We start from the raw sequence: 21,360 nt of genomic DNA, 5'->3' as shown, positions 1-21,360 counted from the left end.
CTCTCTATAAAGGGCCTCACAACTGACAAGCAAAAACCTAGCCGTGAGGTCAAAAGAACTGCCTACAGAGCTCAGAGACAGGATTGTTGCAAGGCACTTATCTGGGGAAGGTTTCAAAAAAATCTCCTGCATTGAAAGTTCTCAAGAGCACCATGGCCTCCATAATACTTAAATCAGGAAGTTTGGCACAACCAGGATGGGAGCTGGTGGTCTGGCCCCACTTAGCACCTGGGGGAGAAGGGCTTTTATGAGAGTGGTGACCCAATGGTCACTCTGACTGAGCTCCAGAGATCCTGTGTGGAGATGGGACAAAGTTTTAGAAGGACAACCATCACTGCAGCCCTGCCCTGGCTTAGGGCAGAGTGGGAAGACTCAGTTCAAACACATGAAAGCCTGCTTGGCTTTTACCTGGAGGTTTTTGCAAACACCAAGCAGTGTTTCAAGTGTTTTCCACCAACCTGAGCTTCTGTCTAGCCACTCTGCCATAAGCCCAGATCGGTGGAGGGCTGCAGTGATGGTTGTCTTTGGAACTTTGTCCCATCCCCACACAGGATCTCTGGATCTCAATTGGGGTGGCCATGAGGTTCATAGTCAACTATCTTACTAAGGCCCTTCTCCCCTGATTGCTCTGTTTGGCTAGGCGACCAGCTTTTGAAGAGTCCTGGTCATGCCAAACTTTCCATTTAGGAATCATGGGAACTTGGGAACCTTCAGTGCAAAAGACGCCTGATAGAAGCCTCAGGTCAGTGCAAAACCCCTGAAAGACTACTTGGAATTTGCAAAAAACTTCATGTGAAAGCGAAGCAGGCACCTAGTCAGTAAGGCTAATTCTTATATAAAGATCATTCCTGTTTCCAGTAAAATTTAAATGGTTTTATTGGTTCTTCTGGTGTATCTTACGAAGAACACTGTCTTTTTATTGTTGTTTTTCCACCTCTTGTAATCCCTGAAACACTTTCTGCTCTGTATCTCCTTCTCATCAGGATCTATCGAGAGAGCAGGCTCATTCTCAGGAAGTATCTACTGAAGTTGAACGTCTAAATCAGAAACTACAGAATGCCGAGGCTGCACTGAAGAGGATGACAGATTCACTGAACCAGTCACAGGAAAGAATCGAGTCGCTCTCCCAGAGCCTGAAGAAAAGTGAATCCCTGCTACAGCTTGAGAAAAGGAGAGGAAGTGCAGAGGTTGATGATAGGTCTAATTCAAATTCAGACTCCTCAAACACAACACACGTTAGTCAGACAACCTCCAAGGAGACGCCACATCTGGATCAATCCCCTGAAGCTGGCAAAGGTCTCGACCTTTCTGTTATTCATGATGAGGCCTCAGGAGAGGCTGAGAGGCAGCTGAGGGAGAGGTTGACAGAGCTGGAGAAAGAGGTGTGTATCTGTGTTTGAATTTATTCCCGGGGAGGATTTTTGTGTATGTATGAGCTTTTGAATCTAATTTAAAGGATATCAGAGGAGTTCAGTTCAACTTCGGTGTAATGGAGATGATCTCTATCTATACATGCTGAAATTCTTGCTCTGGGGATGCTTGACGATTATCAGCCGGTAGTAGGCCTCCGCTTCTCTGAGTGCAGTGCTTTATTTCCAGAGCTACTGCTTTATCTCTGCTCATCAGATTTTATAATGTCACCTCAGCTACTGTTAATCTTCCTTATCTCGTCTGCTGCACTGGAACTGGAGCTTTTCCTCTTTTTCTCCTAAACACTCACACACGGTGTCATGAATAAACTCCTATGTGAAGCTGGAAAGGGCATCTTAAGCAGCACCAAGGTCTGGACTTTTCAGTAGGGATGTAAAGCATGAAAACTGTCAGGATTTAGTTTTAGATTAGGATGGATGGAGCAAGGGTCCAATACCTTAATGGTCTTTTTCTCTATAGATTATTTTTGGGGATTTTTTGCCTTTATTTTGATGGGGAAGCTGAAGAGAGACAGGAAATATGAGGAGAAATAGAGAGTAAACATGCAAGACATGCTGGGAATTGATCCTATGACCAGTTTGTCAAGGACTGCAGGCTCATGAGCACATGAGCACCAGCCAAGCTAACGCGGTACCCTGACCCATCCAACTTTTTTGGCTCCAGTACAGATTGGGTAGTAGTCTGATATCAGTGTTACAGTCATATAGATTGATACAATGGCTGAGGCTATGGAGCAGAAGAGGACTGTGTTGAATGAAGCTGTTAACAGTAAAAGAGAAAGACCCAGGAAGAAGCTGAAAAGTAACAGAGTGTACATCACTGCAGATAATGTTTTTAACACATATCATTAGGCTGTAGCATTATCAATATAACGTATGTGTCATGCTGGGAAGCTTTACCATTTTAGGAAAGTCAACTTATCAAAGCTATGCCTTAGGTTTTGTTTATAAATACATACTGGTCACTAACTAAAAGACTAGAATACGATTTCTTTTGAGATTATTTCCTATTATGCATCTGTTGAAAATTTACAACAACAATTTTTGAGCAGAGAACAAGATGTGGAAAGAGATGGAGATCGCGTCTGAGTTAATATCTCTTATAATCTGATGTTTTAAAATAATTTACACCGAATGAAAGGACAGTTAAACACCGAAGCAACTTTCCACGTTACTGCAACAGCTGAGGAACTATCCCAGAAATACTTTAGAATAAAAGTACCGTATGAAAACACGAGTCGTCTCTCATTTTTTTTGAGTTATGAGCGGACATTCAGCGGCTCTAAAATGATCTACGCTCACATTCATGTTTTGAAGAATGAAGTAAATTAATGTGCTTATGCACAGCACCAACTGATTGATTGTGGACAACGGTCACGTCACTGAGAAACACAATTTGCATACAAGCAGACTTAAAGGGATACTTCAACATTTTGGCAAATTCACCCATTGCCATAATTCCTGTAGTCTTAGTAATAGGTTTGTTTCCTTTAGTTGCTGGTGCAAGCTGTTTCTAGATCTAGGGGGACTGATATACCAGCTGCACAGCTAACGCTATGTTAGCAGACGGAATTTTTTGCTTTCCCTCATCAAACTCATCAAATACACAATCCAACAACTCCAAAACGCTCTCGTGGATAAGTTGTGACCTGCACATTCACCACGCTATGAAATAATAACATGTAATTGTGTAACATTACGACACATGAAGCAAATACTTGGAACTATTTCTTGAGTAAACGGAGCTGGGGGAGTGACACAGTGCAGCAGCCATGTCTGGAGTGTAGTTTCAGCTTTGCATTTAACTTTAAAACATCTCCATCTCGTAATGTTCCATGATTATTTCATACTGCAAAGTACAAATATTTGAATACAATGGCATTACAGTCCCTGTTGGTGTAATGCTCAGGCATTGCATTACAGTCCCTGTTGGTGTAATGCTCAGGCATTGAATACTTTTTTTCCATATTATGTATTTTAATTTCTGGTTAATTGCAATTTGTCTCACCTGTTTGTCATATTTTGACATTTCATTTGTTTCATTTATTTTTTGTATTGTTAATTGATTTCCTGTTTGGCTACAGACCTGCTTTTATTTTGAAAGAAAGTGAGGAACTTCTTCTAGATCAAAGATTATGAAAGGAGCTTAACTGTAGAAAAGGGAGCTTTATGATGGTTGGAAAGGAAATGAGGGAACAGTAAAAAGGTGAATATTTGATAACACAGGGTGCAGATGACTTTTGACTTGTCTGCTGAGTTGTCTGTAAGTTTTTAAAGTAAGATAATACAGATGCAGTGGTAGAATTATTTTATATCACTGTGGCAACTGAGAGATGATACAGTGGCTTAACCAAAGTGTACTGAGGGAAACAATAAAGCAAGCTATTAAAAGACTGAATGCACTAATTATGGACCTCTCAGCTAGCATATAATATGTAACCCCCTCCAATTGAGCCTTGTTGCCTCATCAGGTCAGTGCAACTCCACATGCAAACTCTTGACAAATAAGTGGCTGTAAGGGTCAGTAGAGTCAAATTTGCCCAATTTTAGTTGACATTTTTCTTTGACTTCTCACAATGTCTTCGCCATCTTTGTCAACAAAAGCACATCGTTGATTATCAGAGGTAGATGACAGCACAGATTTTTTGACTTTTATACAACAATTATACTCAGATACTTTGATAGGCAAAACTGAAATCCTGCTTAATGTTGCTTTAAAGGATGAAAAATAGAAGTCACCCCTGTGAGTGCTAATTCCAGTAGATTATTTATACAGGGATAATATTTTAAAGCTGTTGCTGTCAGAAGTAGAGCTGGTTTTCACCTCTTTTTTAAACAATTCTGTAGGTTCGTCCAGCAGCTCTGAACTGTCACAAAGGGTCAGAAGATAAATCTGAGGGGTCACAGAAGGATTAAAAGGAGAGGAAAGTCAAAAAAAGAAAATCCTACTTCATATTCTTATATTCATTTTTGGCCTTCTTTCTTATCTTTGCTTTTTTAATACTTCATAATTTGACCTCCTGCAGCCTCAGAGAGTTATTTTAATGAACGTGTTTGAGGAGTTTAGAAGGGAAATGTTGCTTTAATGGCACCGCTATTAAAACACTTCAAAAGAGACTATTTTTATAAGGAGCCACAAGCTTTTTTATTGTTAAACAACATTCTTTAAATAACAATTCACCAAAGGTTCGGAGTAAAGGCCATGGAGTAAAGACATTAATATTTCTTGCTGAAATGTTGTGGATTAGAAGCAGAAAGCATCAATAAATAAAGCATCTTAAAATTGATTCTTTAATACACTACTGGGTTTAGTGTAAATGTTTTCTTTCTACTGCTGACACCAGCAGGGAGAACTGTGAAGCGAAGATGCAGGGAATCTATAAAAGCCTGTAAAAAGGGTAAAAAATGCTCTTGTCAGGCGCTATGATTTAGTCTGGACCAGCGCTGATAGAATAGCGAAAATAAAAGAAAATAAGGGCTGTCCAGAACAAACCTGAGCTTGAGATTGTCAGATGACTCACATTAAAAATGTTGTCAGAGAAATTCACATTTTAGTGGGTCTACAAATGAGGCAATTTTTTGGCTTCTGTGATTTGTTAGTGTGTTAATTTCTAATCTGTTCATCACAATACCCAATCAACATGCTTGATTTATCAAGGGCAGATTGCACAATCAAGTCATAAATTAATGTGCTGCCTATCTGATTGGGTTATAAATGCCTGTTCAGAGTTCTCACTAACTAAAATCCTGCAACAAATTACAGATGTGCAGCAGTAAAATCTATTTTAAGAAACAATATCTTATTTCTGCATCATGGATTGCATGTCTGCATTTATAGATTGACACAAATGTCATGCAGCTGCTACCTGACTGAAGGCACTTTGAAAGGTCAGCTGCAGAATCTTTCAGAATGCAAACGGTTTGAATATTTCATGTGATTTATTTGCTCAAAAGTAGCAGAGCCTTTCATAGGAGCTACTGTACAAGGCTGTGAAAGAGGTCTTAATATGATGTTTTATTTCCCTCAGAAAGCGGTAGCGGTCGCAGCACAGGAGGCTCTGCTGTCCCGGCTGTCCGAGTCCCAGGAGGCCTGTGAGCATCTTAAGAAGCAGCTGGAGGCCCTGCGCCGGCACTCCCTCAGCCTGCAGGACTCCTGCACCAGACTTCAAACACTGAACACCGAGCTACAGGTAAGCACACAAACGATGAGTATTAAAGAGACTTAAACAGTTCAGCATAGAAATAAAAAAGGTTGATGGAGTTGAAGGGATAAACCTCCTCATCTGGTCCCCCCTTACATAAAGATAATTTTGACCATTCAGCTCTTTCCAGCCTCCTCCCACAGACCAAAGAAATGCTCATTAGGTTAAATGACCCTTCACTAAGCCCCTCCCTAGAACGGCTGCTGTCATGTCTGACATTAGCAAATGCAACCGTGCACAGGAGGCCAGTCAAACTTTCAGCAGAAGCTTGTATGCTCAATCATTGTTCTTATAGGACCTGCAAATCTCACAGCTGATACTCCAAATGTGTAGAAGAGGTGTTGAATTTTCCCCTTTTTCAGGAGGAGAGATGGGGGACATTAACCCTGTGAGAGATTTCAGGAGAAACCATACTAATTTACTGTTTGAAAAAAGTATTTTTTATTTCTACTCGTGGCAGGTGTAAGTGAAAAGCTATGAAACTTGGAATCCCATGTCCATGTTCAGACTGTGCTGCTGTCCCCGCTTTTTGCAGCTTTAACAGCCTCAACTCTTCTAGGAAGGCTTTCCACTAAATTTTGGAGTGTTTTGTGGGAATTTGTGTCCATTCATTCTGTAGAGCAGCCTTTCCCAAACTGCAGTATGCTGCAGCCAGATTTCAGACCTGAAAGTTCTCTGGGGCCCACCAAAACCCTTGTACAACCACAACATAAGACTCATAAGTGTTTTATTTTGTATTTTAGTTGATACACAGAGGATTAACATGCCAAATCTTTGTTTTTTGTGAAAGATCAGCATTAATTAGAAAGTGTTCCTGGGGTTACAAAGTGTATTTAATGAGCCACTGCAATTTACTTTTTTTCAGGCATCAGCAAAGTGACTTAAATTTTCTTTCCTACTATTCATCTTTGTAAACATGGTCTGTCACCCAGCAAACTCTTTCCTAGCAGCATTATTGTCTCTGAAGGCACTGATAGATCCTTAAACAACAGAATTTTTGACAGTGTCATAAGTTAATCCAAAGCCATTTAAACTATACCACTGGTTCCATACATCAGAGAAATTCAATGATAAAAAAGATGAAAAGTTGTAGATGTAAGTTAAAACTTCTGGCTGTTTTTGTTACTTTTATGACTTGTTTTTAAGAACATTTAAATGTGATTTAGATTTTTAAATATTTCTCTCTTTTGTAGTTATTGTAAGTGAAAGATGTGTGAAAATCAGTTACAGCATTGTACTTTCTGAGCCTCTGTCAGCCATAGGCCCTTAAGCCAGGTGTACACTGTGCACTTTTCAGCTGATTCAGACAAGGATTCTAAATCGCACAGCTTACTTGGAAGTTGCTCTGTCTTCAGTCTGATAATGCGTCGTTTACCGTGCAGTGTGAAGGGGGTCATGACAGACGACCATGGCCAGATCTGCCGTTCCTTAAAATTTCTGGCATGTTTGATATTTTGGTCATACGACTACACGCTTAAATCCCAGTAATAACAGCAGTAATGCCTTAAGATGTGCTGGCCCCAACTCTAAAAAAGGAAATAAATAAGCAGGAAAAAGGCCTGTGCGTGGACCTCCAGTTGACACCGAATATTTGTTATTAGTATGGTTGGGTGTTGTTTGTGTTTTTTCCGGTACGGGTGCTAAATCAATACTTTTAAAACAGTACCTATACCTAAACAGTGCCTGAATCCATACTTTTAGGAGGAAATAAAAGGATAATGGTCAATGACACTAAAATCCACTTTGAACAATTTCATACACCCAACTCTGAAAATTGCTCTTTTTTATTAACAATTCCACTCTCCACTCTCTACTCTCTACTCTACACTAAATTTTTTATTATTATTATTTTAAAGAGTCTTTTAAATGTGTCATTCTTACTCAAACGTACAAATGTCACTTAAAATTTTCAACTACTAATTTACTTATACTACTTTGTTGTACTTTATTTTAGTATGTTTACATAGAATTAAATCATAAAGTCAAATCTTTTAATACATGATGGATGATCTGTTCTTTGTGTTCACCCAAACTTAATTTTTCCTCTGCACAAATCAGGGCCTGCACCCTCAAGTAAAAAGTCTAGATCCGCCCCTGCTCTGAAATTAGACAACTTTTTGTTTCTCCCTCGACTATCTGCTCTCCCTCAGCTATGAATTGAAACCATTGGTTCTCAACTGGTGGGTCAGTCCCAAAAGTGGGTTGTGGGGCTATTTCAGTGGGTTGTGAACTGGTCTCAGGAAAAAAAAGGCAAAATATCTCTGATATTGAGCCCTAGGCAGACGTCTAGCTATATAATTTGTTTTGCAAGACTACTTGTAAATTCTGATTGTTTTCTTGAGATTTTCACTTATTTATCCTGCTATCTTGGAGGGAAATATTTTCAGGAAAGTTGGTTTTATTATTATTTTTTATAAGATAATTTGTAAATGTCTTGTCACCTTTAAAAAACAACCAATTGTGTTACCAAATGGTAAAACATAGCGAAATAAACTACAGAGAGATGTCTCGTTCGCTGCAGGGCTCCAAAAATACAAATATTTATTGCACCAACGTGACATTTCGAGCAGAGTTGCTCTTCATCAGACTAAAGTGACAAGTGCAAAGCTCCTCATTATATACAGGTGAGGGTAATCACAGACAATCACATGATCTGATCCATGAGTCATCACGTGAACAAGTTTCAAGAACAAAAAAAACACGTCAGCATACAACCCAGTGACTATGTGCAATATTTACAGTTTCAAATGTTCAAGATATAGTTCTTAATTGTTAACCTCATTGTAGAGATATGTAAAATGTAACAACTTCTACACAGATAGATGTAGGACAAGAACATATGACCGTGTAGACCGTTGATATTCTCTTTTTCGGCTCAGGACCTGCCCACCTTGGTTTGGATGTGCGTGTAGACTTTTTCCTACTAAAACATAGTGAAATGAAATGTCCTCTCAAAGTGTTAGCCAGTCTGTTTCTTCAGCCATACAGTGTTTGGTTTGCTCAGTGACCTTCTTATATGACTGTTGTGTACTTTAATATCATGTCACAGCATGATACTCAGTACGACACTGCCTTTCATGTGATGATCTTTAAGCATAATGCTAACCAGTGCAAGGAGGTATAGAGTACAAATAGAACATTAATTGTTACATTTGGTTGTTAGATTCCTGTCGGCCTCATCTGTGTTTTATGCCACTGACACACAAACAGGTAGAACAAGCATCCCTGAGTTCCCAGCATGCAGCAGCGCTGGCCCGCTGCAGTGAGAGCGAGGTTCGGTGTGCCTCTCTGGAGGCCGAGTCCAAGGTGTGGGCACGGGAGCGAGAGGAGTCAGTGGCTCGGATGGAGGCTCTCAGGCGGGACAATGAACGTATGACGGCGCTGCAGCAGCGGCAGGAGGTGGAGCTGGAGGAGCTGCTGGACAAACACTCGCAGCTGAGGAGCAACAACCGCAGCCTGGAGGCCCAGCACAGGGAGCTGGAGGCAAGGTACAACAACACTGTCTGCATTTAATCAGACCATTTCTTTAAAGAACAGAACATGAGTGCATTACTGTTGAGAGGATTTTGAAGAGAGGATTTTGAAGCTGTTTCTATTCAAGTAAAACCCTGGACCAACAAACAAATCCACAAAAACATCTTGAATCCTTCAAAGGCACTCTCTTTACTCTTTCTGTCATATATTTAAACTGCACTTTTTTCATGGGATAAATGCTGTGATTGTAATCTGAAGGTACAAGGAGCTCCTGGACAGTAAAACCCAGCTTGAAGAGCGTGAGCAGGAGATAAAGACGGAGAAAGAGGAGATGGAAGCAGAGGCCCAGAGGAGACAGGAGAGAGAACGAGAGCTGGAGAGGTTGAAAGAAGACAGCGAGAGGTAAAAAAATAAAAAAGTACTCCCAAGTCAGCTCAGCATAAACATTTGTAAAATCTCATTAACTTTCACTGCTCCTCTCTTCTTTTGCACATTCTTTGAATATGGAGAGGAATACGGAATTGGTTTGAATACATATGCATGAAAGAAATTCACTTTTTGTTCCTAAATCCAAGGATGTTGGGCACAAAAGTCAGCAAAGAAATATCAGGCGTGAGATATCAAAAAACGCTTCCTAAAGGGATGGAACAGATGTATTTTGGGGATTTGCCTCTCATAAATGTAAAGGTTTTTGGACTCACTGCAGTTTAACAGTGCATACTTTAGCCTTAGTCCTGTTTTCTTAAGATTTGAGGATGAAAATGTTACAAGCACTCAAACATTTTAATTTTTGGGATCATAATGATGGGCAGCATGGCAATGGTTAGCACTGACACCTCACAGCAAGAAGGTTTATTCTGCTTAGAATTCTTTCTGTGTGGGGTTTGCTCATTCTCCCCGTGCTTGCCTGGATTTTCTCAAGGTACTCCAGCCTCCTCCCATGTACCAAAGATATGCTCATTAGGTTAACTGACCCTTCGTTTAGCAATTCCCTTGAATGGCAACTGACAAATGCAACCATGCACAGGAGGCTGGCCAAGCTTTCAGCAGAACCCCGCATGCTGAAGAAGTGTTCTTACAGGACCTGCAAATCTGGCAACTAATACTCCAAATGTTCAGACGGGGGTGTTGAGCTCTTCCCTTTCCCAAGAGGAGGGATGGGGTACCCTCTGAGCACTATGCCATTTTTTAATCGCTGTGTCTCGCCTGGACTTATTGTCTCAAATACTTTGTAAACATCAACCCTGTGGGGCAAAGTCAAACTCTAAACATCCTTTTTCCAGACCCCCTGAGCCTTAAGATATGTGAACTGCAGTAATGTCACTTGGATTTCAAAACAGTTATGGGACTCTAAAGACAAAAGAAAAAATGAAACAAATTACAAGGTTTTATATTTGTTTATGTGACATACTCAATATTAATGACTAAGGGTGTATTTTGCACACACTTGTGCCCATCTCTCCTATCTATTCAGGATCAAAAATTGAAAATTCTTCAAAATATTCAGTTTTATATAAAAAGAGTCCTTGCACTTTTGGGAATTTGAGTCATTATTCAAAGCAGTTCCTGTCTGCAGTGACACAGAGAGAGACACATCCCGGCCCCTCTGTGTCTTTTTCTCTCTATTATGAGTCATTCAGGCTCTCTTATCCAGTTTACAAGTGAATATACATGAGCTGTTCAGCAAAGCATGCTGTTCAGCAACAGCCTGCCACTGGTTGTGAAAGCCCAGTCAAAATGCACTGTGGGAAACATCAGATAGTATGGCGCGCAGCATTCTAGCTGCAGAAACAATCGTATGGATTATAAGTGGATACATAGGCATAACATATCAGAGTTACTGGATTTAATCTTTAAAGACCCCTGAAAGTCACCCCGGTTTCAGGCTTTCTAGAAAACGTTCTGCAAGAGCTATGAAGGTGTAGGTAGTGTCATTGGAATGGCATAACAGCTGGCTTTCAGAAAAAAAACAAGTAGCTACAATCTGTGGTTAAAAAAATATTTAACTTTTTGTGTCTCTTCTTGTTGTATACTACAACATCAGGCATAGTGGGTTAACCCTCTGAGAGCTTATCCATTTGTACTCATTTTTTTATCATTTCTGCTGCTTGCTTGGCATTTGTACCATAATGGTCCCCTACAATGGCTGTCAAATTTTGGCTGCTACAACCAATGGCAGGCTGTTCCATCATTGCATCATGCTTTACCAAAGTGCACATGTACATTTAGCAGTGGAGACAGCCTGAGTGGCTCAAAATGGAGAGAAAGAAAGACAATGAGCCTGTGACGTGGCCCTCTGTATCACTGCAGACAGGAACTGCTTAGAATAATAGCTCAAATTCAGCCAATTCAAAAAAGCACAAGGCATTTTTGTCGTACTTTTGTACAACAAGTTTGTATGAAATAATGCCTTTGTCATTACTGATAACTGTGCCACACATAAAAATCTGAGTTTTAATTTTCATTCAGTTTTTTCTTTTGTCTTTATAGTCCCATAACTCTTATGAAATTCCAGCGACTTTACTACAGCACACATATTCTTAAAGCCCAGGTTGTCTTGAAGAAAAAAGATGTTTACAGCTTGACTGTGCACAACAGGGTTGATGTTTCACATGCTTTTTAAGACAGTAAGTCCAGGCAAGACAAAATGTTTGAAAAATAATTTTGGGCTTTTGGGAGTTAAAGGGGAAGGTAAATGTTTTTTTTGTTTTTTTTTTTGTTTTTTTGCTAGGAAGGCAGGAGCTAGGAGAACACCAATTGTTTGTAAGAAACTGTGGTAGAATAAAAACCAAAGCAAATGTATTTTTTGCTTGAACACTGGCATTCTTTGATCCTCCATAAGATCCACCACCCCTGTGCTATAGTGATCAGTTTGATTTTGAGTTTTTTAATTAAAAAAATCAAATCACTGCCACAGAAACAATTTTAAATAAATTTAAGAACTTACGAGGCAGTAATAATGAATAAGAACATTTTTCACAACAAGGATTTTATTTTAGAAATAATAATATAGCTGTGCTCTATAGTGAGTTTTTGTTTATTTTGTAACTCTCTAAAACATTTTCACTATCACAGATCTCAAACATGTTTTTTTTCATCCTCTTTTAAATTTTTATAGTGTTAAGAAAATCCTCTTCACAGAACCAGCTTAGCACCAGACAATAGAAAAAAGACAAAGTAAACAGCTTTCTTCTGAACATAGTGAAGTACTTAGCAGCTAAAGAGCAGATATTTCCCTCAGGAGAAACTGGAGACAAAACACAGATAAAGGGGAGTGAATATTGAACTCCAAATTAAACACAACTCTAAGTGAATGGTAATGTTGCTGTTTAACTGCTGGATGTGTAAATAAGAATTTGTTCATGACATTAATCTTAAAGCTAAAGAAACATTGATGCTGGCTTCTCCGCTGTTTTCCATTGTGATTCCAAGTATTAAAAAGAACCACTTTTTTTTAAAGCTTCCAGAGTTTACAGGATTATTTTTGATGTTTGACTTTTTGCATGGCATGCATATAAAATACAAATTACCACAGCCACAGCTAAGCTTACAAAGCAGCGAGAAATCTATGTTGTTGACTGAGTTATGTTAGCATTACTAAAGTTTAGCTAAAGATAACAGAACCATGTAAATGATGGAGCTACATAGTATTCAGAGCTAAAGCTAAGCTCACAAAGCCGCTACATCAGCTATGTGTCCAAGTTTCCTGTGTAGCTAAGGTAGCTTAACTTCTTTTGCTAAAACTCACATTGTTACAGCTTAGCTAAAGATAAGAGAGCTACGTAGCTAACAGAGCTACGTAGGCAACGTAGCTAAAGCTAAGCTCAAAAAGCAGTTATGTTATCTACTTAGCTACATTAGCTTTCGCTAACTTAGCTTCATTGGCTTATGTAGTTATGCTAATTATGTATGCTAACTAAATTTTCAAAGGACAAAGAGTTTTGGGCAAATCAAGATTAAAATCAAAATGACAAGAAAAAGTCAAAACTTCACATATTCATCGATAGGAAGTGATCAATCTTCCTTCGCTCTCCCATTACTGAGGTTGAGCCTACCACCTGTGTGCCGTCTCCACAGGTGATCAGACGGAGAGGAAGAGAGATGAGAGCTGTTGTCTTTTCTGTTGATTTATGATTAAGACAATAGCAGAGAATCGCGTCTGTCTCTACAAAATAACTTGTATCTCATATCGATGAATATGTGTAATTATACTTTATTATTGGATTCAACAACAAAGAGATTCTCTCTCATTAGCACATTAACACACAATGTCTATGATCCACTGTTAGCAATAGCAAGTTTTGATTTTTTCCTTGTCATTTCCACTTTAATCTTGATTTGCCCAAAACTATTGTCTCCTTCGAAAATGTCCAGAATCCTCTTCCATACCATTGAGTATAAAAACCACTAATGCAATTCAGTTTTATTAGAACACGAGTGGTTTTTATTTAGAAAATATTCCCTCGTATACTTGTATATGCTTGTGAGGCATTCTTGCCTCTGGCAGTATGGTGGTCATGTTAACGTGTTCGGCAGTGGGCAAACACAGCTAATGAGGCGTCTACGTATATTATGGCTGTTTTCAAATTTGCCTACTATATTAGCAGTGCGTACTGATTTTCCCAAAATTTTGTATGCAGTATACAAACAAATGCAAAAGTTGAAGTATGCCAAAAATTCCCGGATGACGTACTGATTCGGGAAAATTTCACAATATGCATCGGACCAGTCTTCTTCGCCTGCTGTTACCCACAATGCAAAGCGCCGGGTCAGAGTTCGTAATAGCAGAGAGCGGCGGAACTTTCACCGGAGTGGTTGACGGTTACAAAAAGTGCCTTTACCTTTTCAACATGTACTATAGCGAAATAAGTTCTAATAGGGTCACTGTTGTTTTTGTTTTGCCGTTACAGCTCGTAACGGCCGGAAAGGTGCTGTCAAGTGTGTCCTTTTACTGCACTACACATGCTAAGCTAAAAAAAACGGCTATAAAAATCCTGAAAAATCAAATAAAAACACTTCCCAGATTTTTTCTGTACGTAAATGGATGGAGAACACTGTAGCATCATTTAATATTGACCAGGGTATGACGTACCGCTGTATACTGGAAACCAGCTAAACCAGGCCAAGCATACTACACAATAACATCCAACTGGCAGTCATACTGCATACTACTGTCGATTGCAGTACACAGTGCGCAATACATACTGCATACTGCGTTTGGCAGGAGTATGCAGTAGGCCAATTCGAAAACAGCCAATGTCTATGCATGAAGCCACGTCCATTTCCTGAGAGGGGCAGAGTCAGGGGGCGGAGTCAGACAGCTCAGTACCATTTAAAGCTACAGCTGGTTCTTTTAGACATACAAAAATCCAATACTGGAGTGTTTTTTCAGAAACAGTCTTCACAGGCATGTTTTGGGGACCTCTGAGACCAATACAATCTTGTCTTTAAAGGGTAAAATATGTGACCCTAAATTCACATTAAAGTTTTATTTGAAGAATGTTTAAATTGACGTTAAGACAACCAGTATTTGTTGTGTACTTGACTTAACCAGATTCTGCCCACATTGATCTTTACAGCTTCCTCTTGTCCTATCTCATCATTGCAAGTTGGATCACAAAATGAAACAAAGATGTTTTTCCACAATAAAACTTTCAGTGCTGGTATGCTGGACTAAAACATACCCATTATGTTTATTTTTGTAGCCATTTTCTCTGAGATGTTATCAGATTTATGTGATGGTTGTCTCTTGCGGGAATGTTTTATTACATCACAATGAGCTTCAGTTAGACGGAAATGACCAAAGAGGGATATGCAGCACTTTACAGTGCACAGAACGATGAGTTGAGCATGTACGTGCGTCTGTTTGTGCATTGCAGGCTGCAGGCCCAGCAGAAGGAGTGGTTGGCGTTGCAGACCGAGCTGCTGGCTCAGGGATCGGTGCTCAGAGGGGAGCTGAGCGCCTCCCAGCTGGAGCGGACGCGGCTGGAGGGGGAACTCAGCACCCTGAGGGAAACCAACCAAAGCCTGGACCTCAGCAATGCCCGCCTCACCAGCCAGTACCAGGTATTAACCACATATACGCGCCGTGTTTATCCACACACCTGCAGGTGTGCTGTATTCAAGCTGCCGGTTCCTGATGTTCAGAAAAGTGGATTTGAGTGGAGACACTTATATTTATTACCCTCTTGTTTTAAAATAGCAAATTTATTCAAGGCATTAACGGGCAATTAATCACAATTTATTGGGAATTTATTGCAGGTTTTAGAGAGTGTTTTACATAATATTGTTGGGGTCAGGGAGGAACAACTGTCAACTACTTCACATCATGAGTGAGAAACTGTGAGTGGCTGATTTCTAATACATGATTTAAAGCCAATTTCAGGCTGACACCCCACAAAAAAATGATTTATTGCTGTAAACAGAAAATGAATACCAAGTAGCTCATAAGTACTGAGGCATCTTCAGAACAGCTTCATTTTCCCCCATATTGCTGTCAGACAAGCACTGAATGTTGAAAATGTTTTACAAGCAAGCAAGTCTGGGGTCGTTTTAGGGATGAACCAGGATGAAATTGACTTTCTGTAAAGAGCTGATGAAGTTTATCAGATGATAATGCTTTTTGATGCTTCTGGCTAATCAGGAAACAAATCCTGAATCATCTGGTTCTGCTTAAAGTGCTTCAGGATGTTTAGTCTAAATGCATCAGAATTCAGCATAACAAGAAGATGATACATCAATTTGCCACTCTCGTGTCTGCTGGCTAGCCGGACTCTTTATATTAAGATGGATGGAGAACCACTGCCAGAGAGTGAAGCCAAAAGTATTTAAAGCTCCCCCTGCTGTAAGGCTGTAGGTCATAAACCCCGCTTCCTAAGTGTAATCAGATGAGAGATGGTTAAAACTATGAAGCAGATTCTGTTGTAATAGTCTTTATGAAAAAGTGGAAAAAACACAGATGTAACATCATGATAGTAATGTAAATCCTTTTATTAGCTTGAATGATGTGGCGTCAGATCCACAGCTGCTGTTCCTACGCAAATTTGGGCCCCTAATTTAATCACCAGTCCAGCATGTCAGCACTTGTTGATGGGCTATTTTTGCTTCAGTTCTGTACAATGGAAGACGATAGAAACATTGCAATATCCCTATTAATAAAACGTCAATAGCTGCGTTTCCATTACCCATAGAAATACGCTAAATCTAAATAGCGCAATAAAAAACTGTTAATGGAAACACCTGAATTTTGAAAAACCTTTCAAATATTGCAAAAAAGTTTACACTCCCATGAGGATGTTTTTCAGACATTTCAATATAGAACTACATCGCCAAAGTGCAATGAAAACGCTTTTCCCACATTTGCACATCACAAGATGTAACATACGGTGTCACATGACCAGTTCACTCCAAGACAACATGGCGCTGTAGGACAGAAGAGGAGACGAGACTTTTTATAACATCATACTTATACACTTATACGTGACTTTTGCCATACATCGGGACTTTGCCTCTGAACTGTCATCCGTTGCCTTCATTTTTTGTTTAAAATTGTCAAGGCAACTGTTGCAGATGTAATCATAACCGTACCAACACGCAACGGGTTTTGAGCGTCCAGCTTACTTGGCAGCATTTAAAAATATCCTTTGTTTTTTGGAAGACATCTGGTGACCCCCTCCCCTTGTCCTGCAACCCCCAAGGGGGTACCGAATCCTTGGGTTGAGAACCACTGCTTTATATTACCTAATGTTTGAAATTGAGATTTTGTTATAGCCCCCTCACGAAGAAAAAGGCACCAGTCACCACTGGAAAACACGTAGTAAGGAAGTGCTGTAAGTGGATTTTGGTGCCTTTGGAAAGCCATGTGCTCTCAGTCATACTGGTTCATATTGACTGTGAAGATGTGAGAGTAGTTTTCTGATTTTACTGCTGGCACAAAAGATTAAAAAAATCCCAATAGTTTCCAAAAAGAATAAAAAATCTTTGATATCATCATTACCCTGTATCACACTGACCTTACAGAGTCCCTGAAAACACTGCATCGTTAGTTGTCAGGTTTGAGTTCCGGAAATCAGACAGCCAGATTTCTCATTATTCTGTATGCAGAGGGAAAGTGGACATCTGGAGAGGCAGCAGTGCTTCTCTTTGATCCACGGTTCAATTTGGAGCCTGTGTCATCTTTCAATTAACCTGTTGCAGTGGCTGTTATTACTGATGGAGCCTAATTGGACAGCACAGCGGTGACAAAGGCAAAAAATAATTGGGAATGGATGCACAAATACAAAATGTGGAGGGGTGTTCACGGAAAGGTATGGCTTATTGCTTAATCTTGCACAAAAAGGGTGGGTATGTGCGCTGTTTATTCTAGTCTTCTTAAATCTCAAAGATTGGCTCTATGGCTTTATGATTTTCAATACAAAACAGGCTGTTTTGAGTGTTTTAGCCCCAGCTGAGACAAGGTCACTCTGGATACTCATGTCATGTCATAACATTGAGACTGGTTAGCCTGTTTACTAAGGTTAAAGTAAAAGTTTATTTGCACAGCACCAACTCATAATTCAAATGGTTCCACTTAGAGTGTCTTAATAGCCTGTGAGCTATAGCTGCTCCCTGCCTGAGCCAGTCCTAACTATAAGCTTGGTCAAAAAGGAAAGTTTCAAGCCTACACATAAAGGTAGGGAGTGTCTGCCTCCTGAACCCCAACAGGTAGATGATTCCAAAAGAGAGAACCTAACAACCCAAAGCTTTACCTCCCATTCTACTACTACTGACTGTCATGAGCCTGCAATCAAGGACTGTCATGTTCTAGAAGGGTTAAAAGGTGTTATGAGCTCTTAAGATGGGATGGTGCCTGACCATTACGAGCTTTGCAAGGGAGAAGGAGAATTTTAAACTATTTTAGATTTTATAGGGAGTCAGCGCAGAGAACAAAGTATAGGAGTGTTATGATCTCTTTTCCTACTTCTAGCCAGTGTACATGCTGCAGCATTCTGGTCAAGCTGAGGGAGTCTTCAGTGACTTACAAGGACATCCTGATAAAAGAGAATAATAATAATCCAAGCTAGAGTTAACAAATGCATGGACAAGTTTCCTGCATCGTTCTTAGACAGGGTGGTTTTATCATTGTAAAAAGTTTCTCGGAGGTTTATCGGGTCAAATGCAACAACTTCAGTCTTTTCTGAGTTGAGTTTGAGGATGACATTTCTTGTCATCCAAATCATAATGTATAGCTAATAAAACTGACCAATGACATCAGGCTTCATTGATGCATACAGTTGAGTATTGTCTGCACAGCGATGAAAATTCATGGAGTTATTCCTCATAATGTTACCTAAAGGAAGTATCAGTGCAATCAGAAGGTATTTAGATCCCCTTCACCTTTTTTATTTTTTTATTTGCAGCCTGATGCTGCAGAAAAGAACAATTTAGTTCTCATAAATCTACTCTCATTACCCCATCATGAGAAAGTGACAACAGAATTTTAGAAATTTTTGCAAAGTTATTGAAAATAAAAAACTGAAATATTGCTTTGACATCAGTCTTCAGACCTTTTGTTTCTGCACCTTGGTTTGAGTCCACCTGTAGTGAATTAATTATTTAATTGGACATGATTTGGAAAGATGCAGAGCTCTCTACTGTCATGTTTTGGGTTTAACTATTGAGATTCGTATGTTTTCTGAGCGTTTTGTGTTTGTTTCAACCTCCTGTGTTCTCTAGTCCTTGAGTGTTTCCCAGTTTAGTTTCTAGTTCTGTTATGTAGTTCATTCAGTCTCCAGTTAACTCCTCAGTGTGTCCTGTTTTATTTCGTAGTTTGCCTTCCTTGTGTTTGATTTCTGGGTTTCTTTCTGCTCTTGTGTTTTCCCTCCACCTTGCTTTCCCTGACCTTTTTCACCTGTGTCTCATTCGCCACACCTGTCTCCCTGTGTCTGATCACTCCTGTCTATTTAGTTCCTGTGTTTCTCTGGGTCTTTGTCAGTTTGTTTGTGAATCCCTGGCTTGTGATTGAAGACTTATGTCAATGTTATATGTCAGCTTTTTATTTTTCATAAATTTGAATAGAATTAGTTCAACCTTGTGGAACTCCATAGCTAACTTTAGTATGAATTGAAGACTTCTCATTATCATTTTTAAGGATGCAGGTTGCTGTTCACTGTCTACCCTCCTGCAGGAGAAAATAATTTATTTGTACTTTTTCATCATAAAGATTGCTTAAGTTAGATAAATGCATGCATTGCTGTAAGATCAATTATCAATCATGATCTCTGTTTCAGTCAGTGCAACTGTGATTAAGATTTTTAACCATAATCCAGCAGCTCCATTGGAAGAAATCAAAGACACTGTAATAAGATGATAAAACACCATGAGAAAATCCCCCCCAAATTTTACATTAATAAATAAAGTGGCCTAAAGGGTGTCATGAATTAATTAATTTTCTAAAGTAGACTAAAATCAGTTCAAAGTTACACCAAAGTCATAATTTTGCTACATTATTCCAAAGCTTGCACATGAAACGTTGCTGATTGTGTTCAGACTAAACCAAAATCAAGTTGTTTTCTTAGATATTCTGTTTTATCTGTCTTTTTCATCCCTCATCTTGCTGTGAATATGTGAATGAACAGACACAAACAGATATCGTCTTGGGACGACAGTCAGAGATTGACTTAAGTTATTGGACAAGTGATTACAGACAGGCTGTGTGTATATTTCTGATCTTCAAAAAACTTGTTTTGATTGAAGAATATTTTGATCTCATGAATGCAGCTGTTGACCCAGCTGAAGGGAAACATGGAGGAAGAGAACCGACAGTTGGCCGAGCAGAACCAGAGCCTGCTGAAGGAGAACCGGGCTTTACTGGAGCAGAGTCTGGAGCGCCGAGACCAGCACTATTCACAGCAGAGGGAGTACCAGTCAGTATACACACTCACACCTCACACAAACAAGGGCCATGTTTTATAAAGTGGTGAATCAAATATTCCCTTTAATTTATCATTAATTAAACAGAAGAAGTGTATGCAGTGCATCTGCTCTCTGTATTTTATTGCTAAGAGACTGTCATCAATCTGCAGGTTGGGATATAAAGGGAAAATATTTGAAACCAGGAGGCATTGCTGTCTCTCTCCTCTGCTCTTTACTGTCTGTAACAGACACTAACATTAGTGTGTGTTAATGTAATTGTAGACCACTGAATTTGGTTTGTGAAGAAGGGCAGAGCAGAAAGGGCCTCAGTGGGCAGAACAAAACATGTTTTCAGCATCAGGCAGACAAAATCTTTAATCTTCCCTCATGTCTGTGCAGAGGTGTGAAACACTCTGGAAATATCTCTTCTCCTTATTATGTCTTTGTTTTAGCTACGGGACTCCAACACTCGCTCTAACTTGGTCGCACATCAGTGCTTCCTATCTGTCTCTCTGTCACCACCCGCAGCAGTGGTTGTGGTTGATGTTTTTCCTTCAAAACTTTGGTACTTTTAGTACCATCAAATATAAAAATAATGGACATTGTATTGTTTAAAGCATGTGGTATGGAAAAGCATCAAAGTATCAAACACTTTGACAAACTCAAGTGCACACAGCTCCTTGGCTGCGCCCTTAATGTGAACCAACCATGAGCTCAAGCTGGGCGATAGATTCTTTGCAGATTATGTCATGCAGGAGCAGGGAACTCCTGTTGGGGGGCAATTAGGGATTTCTGCATAGCAAAACGCTACCAAAAGGCCATGTTTTAAGCTGTTTATGACTATGCCAAGCATTTGAAGTGCAAAAATAAGAACTTCTTAATCCTTAAGCTGCTTTTGTGTCTCGAAAGTGGGGAAATATTCAGAAAAAAAAAATGGCTGTAGGCACAGATAAAAAAGAGCCTCTGTCTAACGCCCTGGATTAGTGATGTCACATAAACACTCATATATGATCTATTTCCACAAAGCATACTGGTTTAGCTCAGTTCAATTAGGTCATGGTTCAGCACATTAAACTCTGATCCTACCCATGTTTCCTCAGCTGATGTCCGTTGATTCTTGTCTGTTGTGATGGGAAATACGTCTCTTTTTAGAGCTCAAGATCATTTGGTTCAGCTCAGTAGAGCTGGTTGTTTTGTAGTGTTATACTCAAGACCACACTATCTGAGACCGAGACTCGCCTGAGACCAGAGTGCACCGAGACCAAGACAAGACTCAAGACTTTTGGGGGTCGAGACCAAGTCAAGAACAAGACCGAGACAAGCTGAGACTAAGACAAGACCAAGACCATAAAAATTAATTT

The 21,360-nt window shown here is 39.6% G+C and overlaps 1 protein-coding gene across 2 annotated transcripts in view; it reads left to right on the top strand.

Annotated features, from left to right (window-relative positions):
* ccdc88b (coiled-coil domain containing 88B) overlaps nucleotides 1-21,360 on the top strand; it is a 93,746-nt gene that overhangs the window by 52,519 nt on the left and 19,867 nt on the right. For both annotated transcript variants that reach the window (XM_041797830.1, XM_041797829.1), the window contains exons 19-24: nucleotides 984-1,382; nucleotides 5,459-5,620; nucleotides 8,843-9,120; nucleotides 9,365-9,508; nucleotides 14,986-15,172; nucleotides 19,865-20,010. In XM_041797830.1, coding sequence (XP_041653764.1) covers nucleotides 984-1,382; nucleotides 5,459-5,620; nucleotides 8,843-9,120; nucleotides 9,365-9,508; nucleotides 14,986-15,172; nucleotides 19,865-20,010 — 1,316 coding nt within the window. The remainder of the gene's footprint in view (nucleotides 1-983; nucleotides 1,383-5,458; nucleotides 5,621-8,842; nucleotides 9,121-9,364; nucleotides 9,509-14,985; nucleotides 15,173-19,864; nucleotides 20,011-21,360) is intronic.

This window comes from Cheilinus undulatus, linkage group 10 (genome assembly GCF_018320785.1).
Source record: "Cheilinus undulatus linkage group 10, ASM1832078v1, whole genome shotgun sequence".
Taxonomy (NCBI): domain Eukaryota; kingdom Metazoa; phylum Chordata; class Actinopteri; order Labriformes; family Labridae; genus Cheilinus; species Cheilinus undulatus.
The sequence above is the reverse complement of the archived record's forward strand: the minus strand, read 5'-3'. Positions and strand labels throughout refer to the sequence as shown.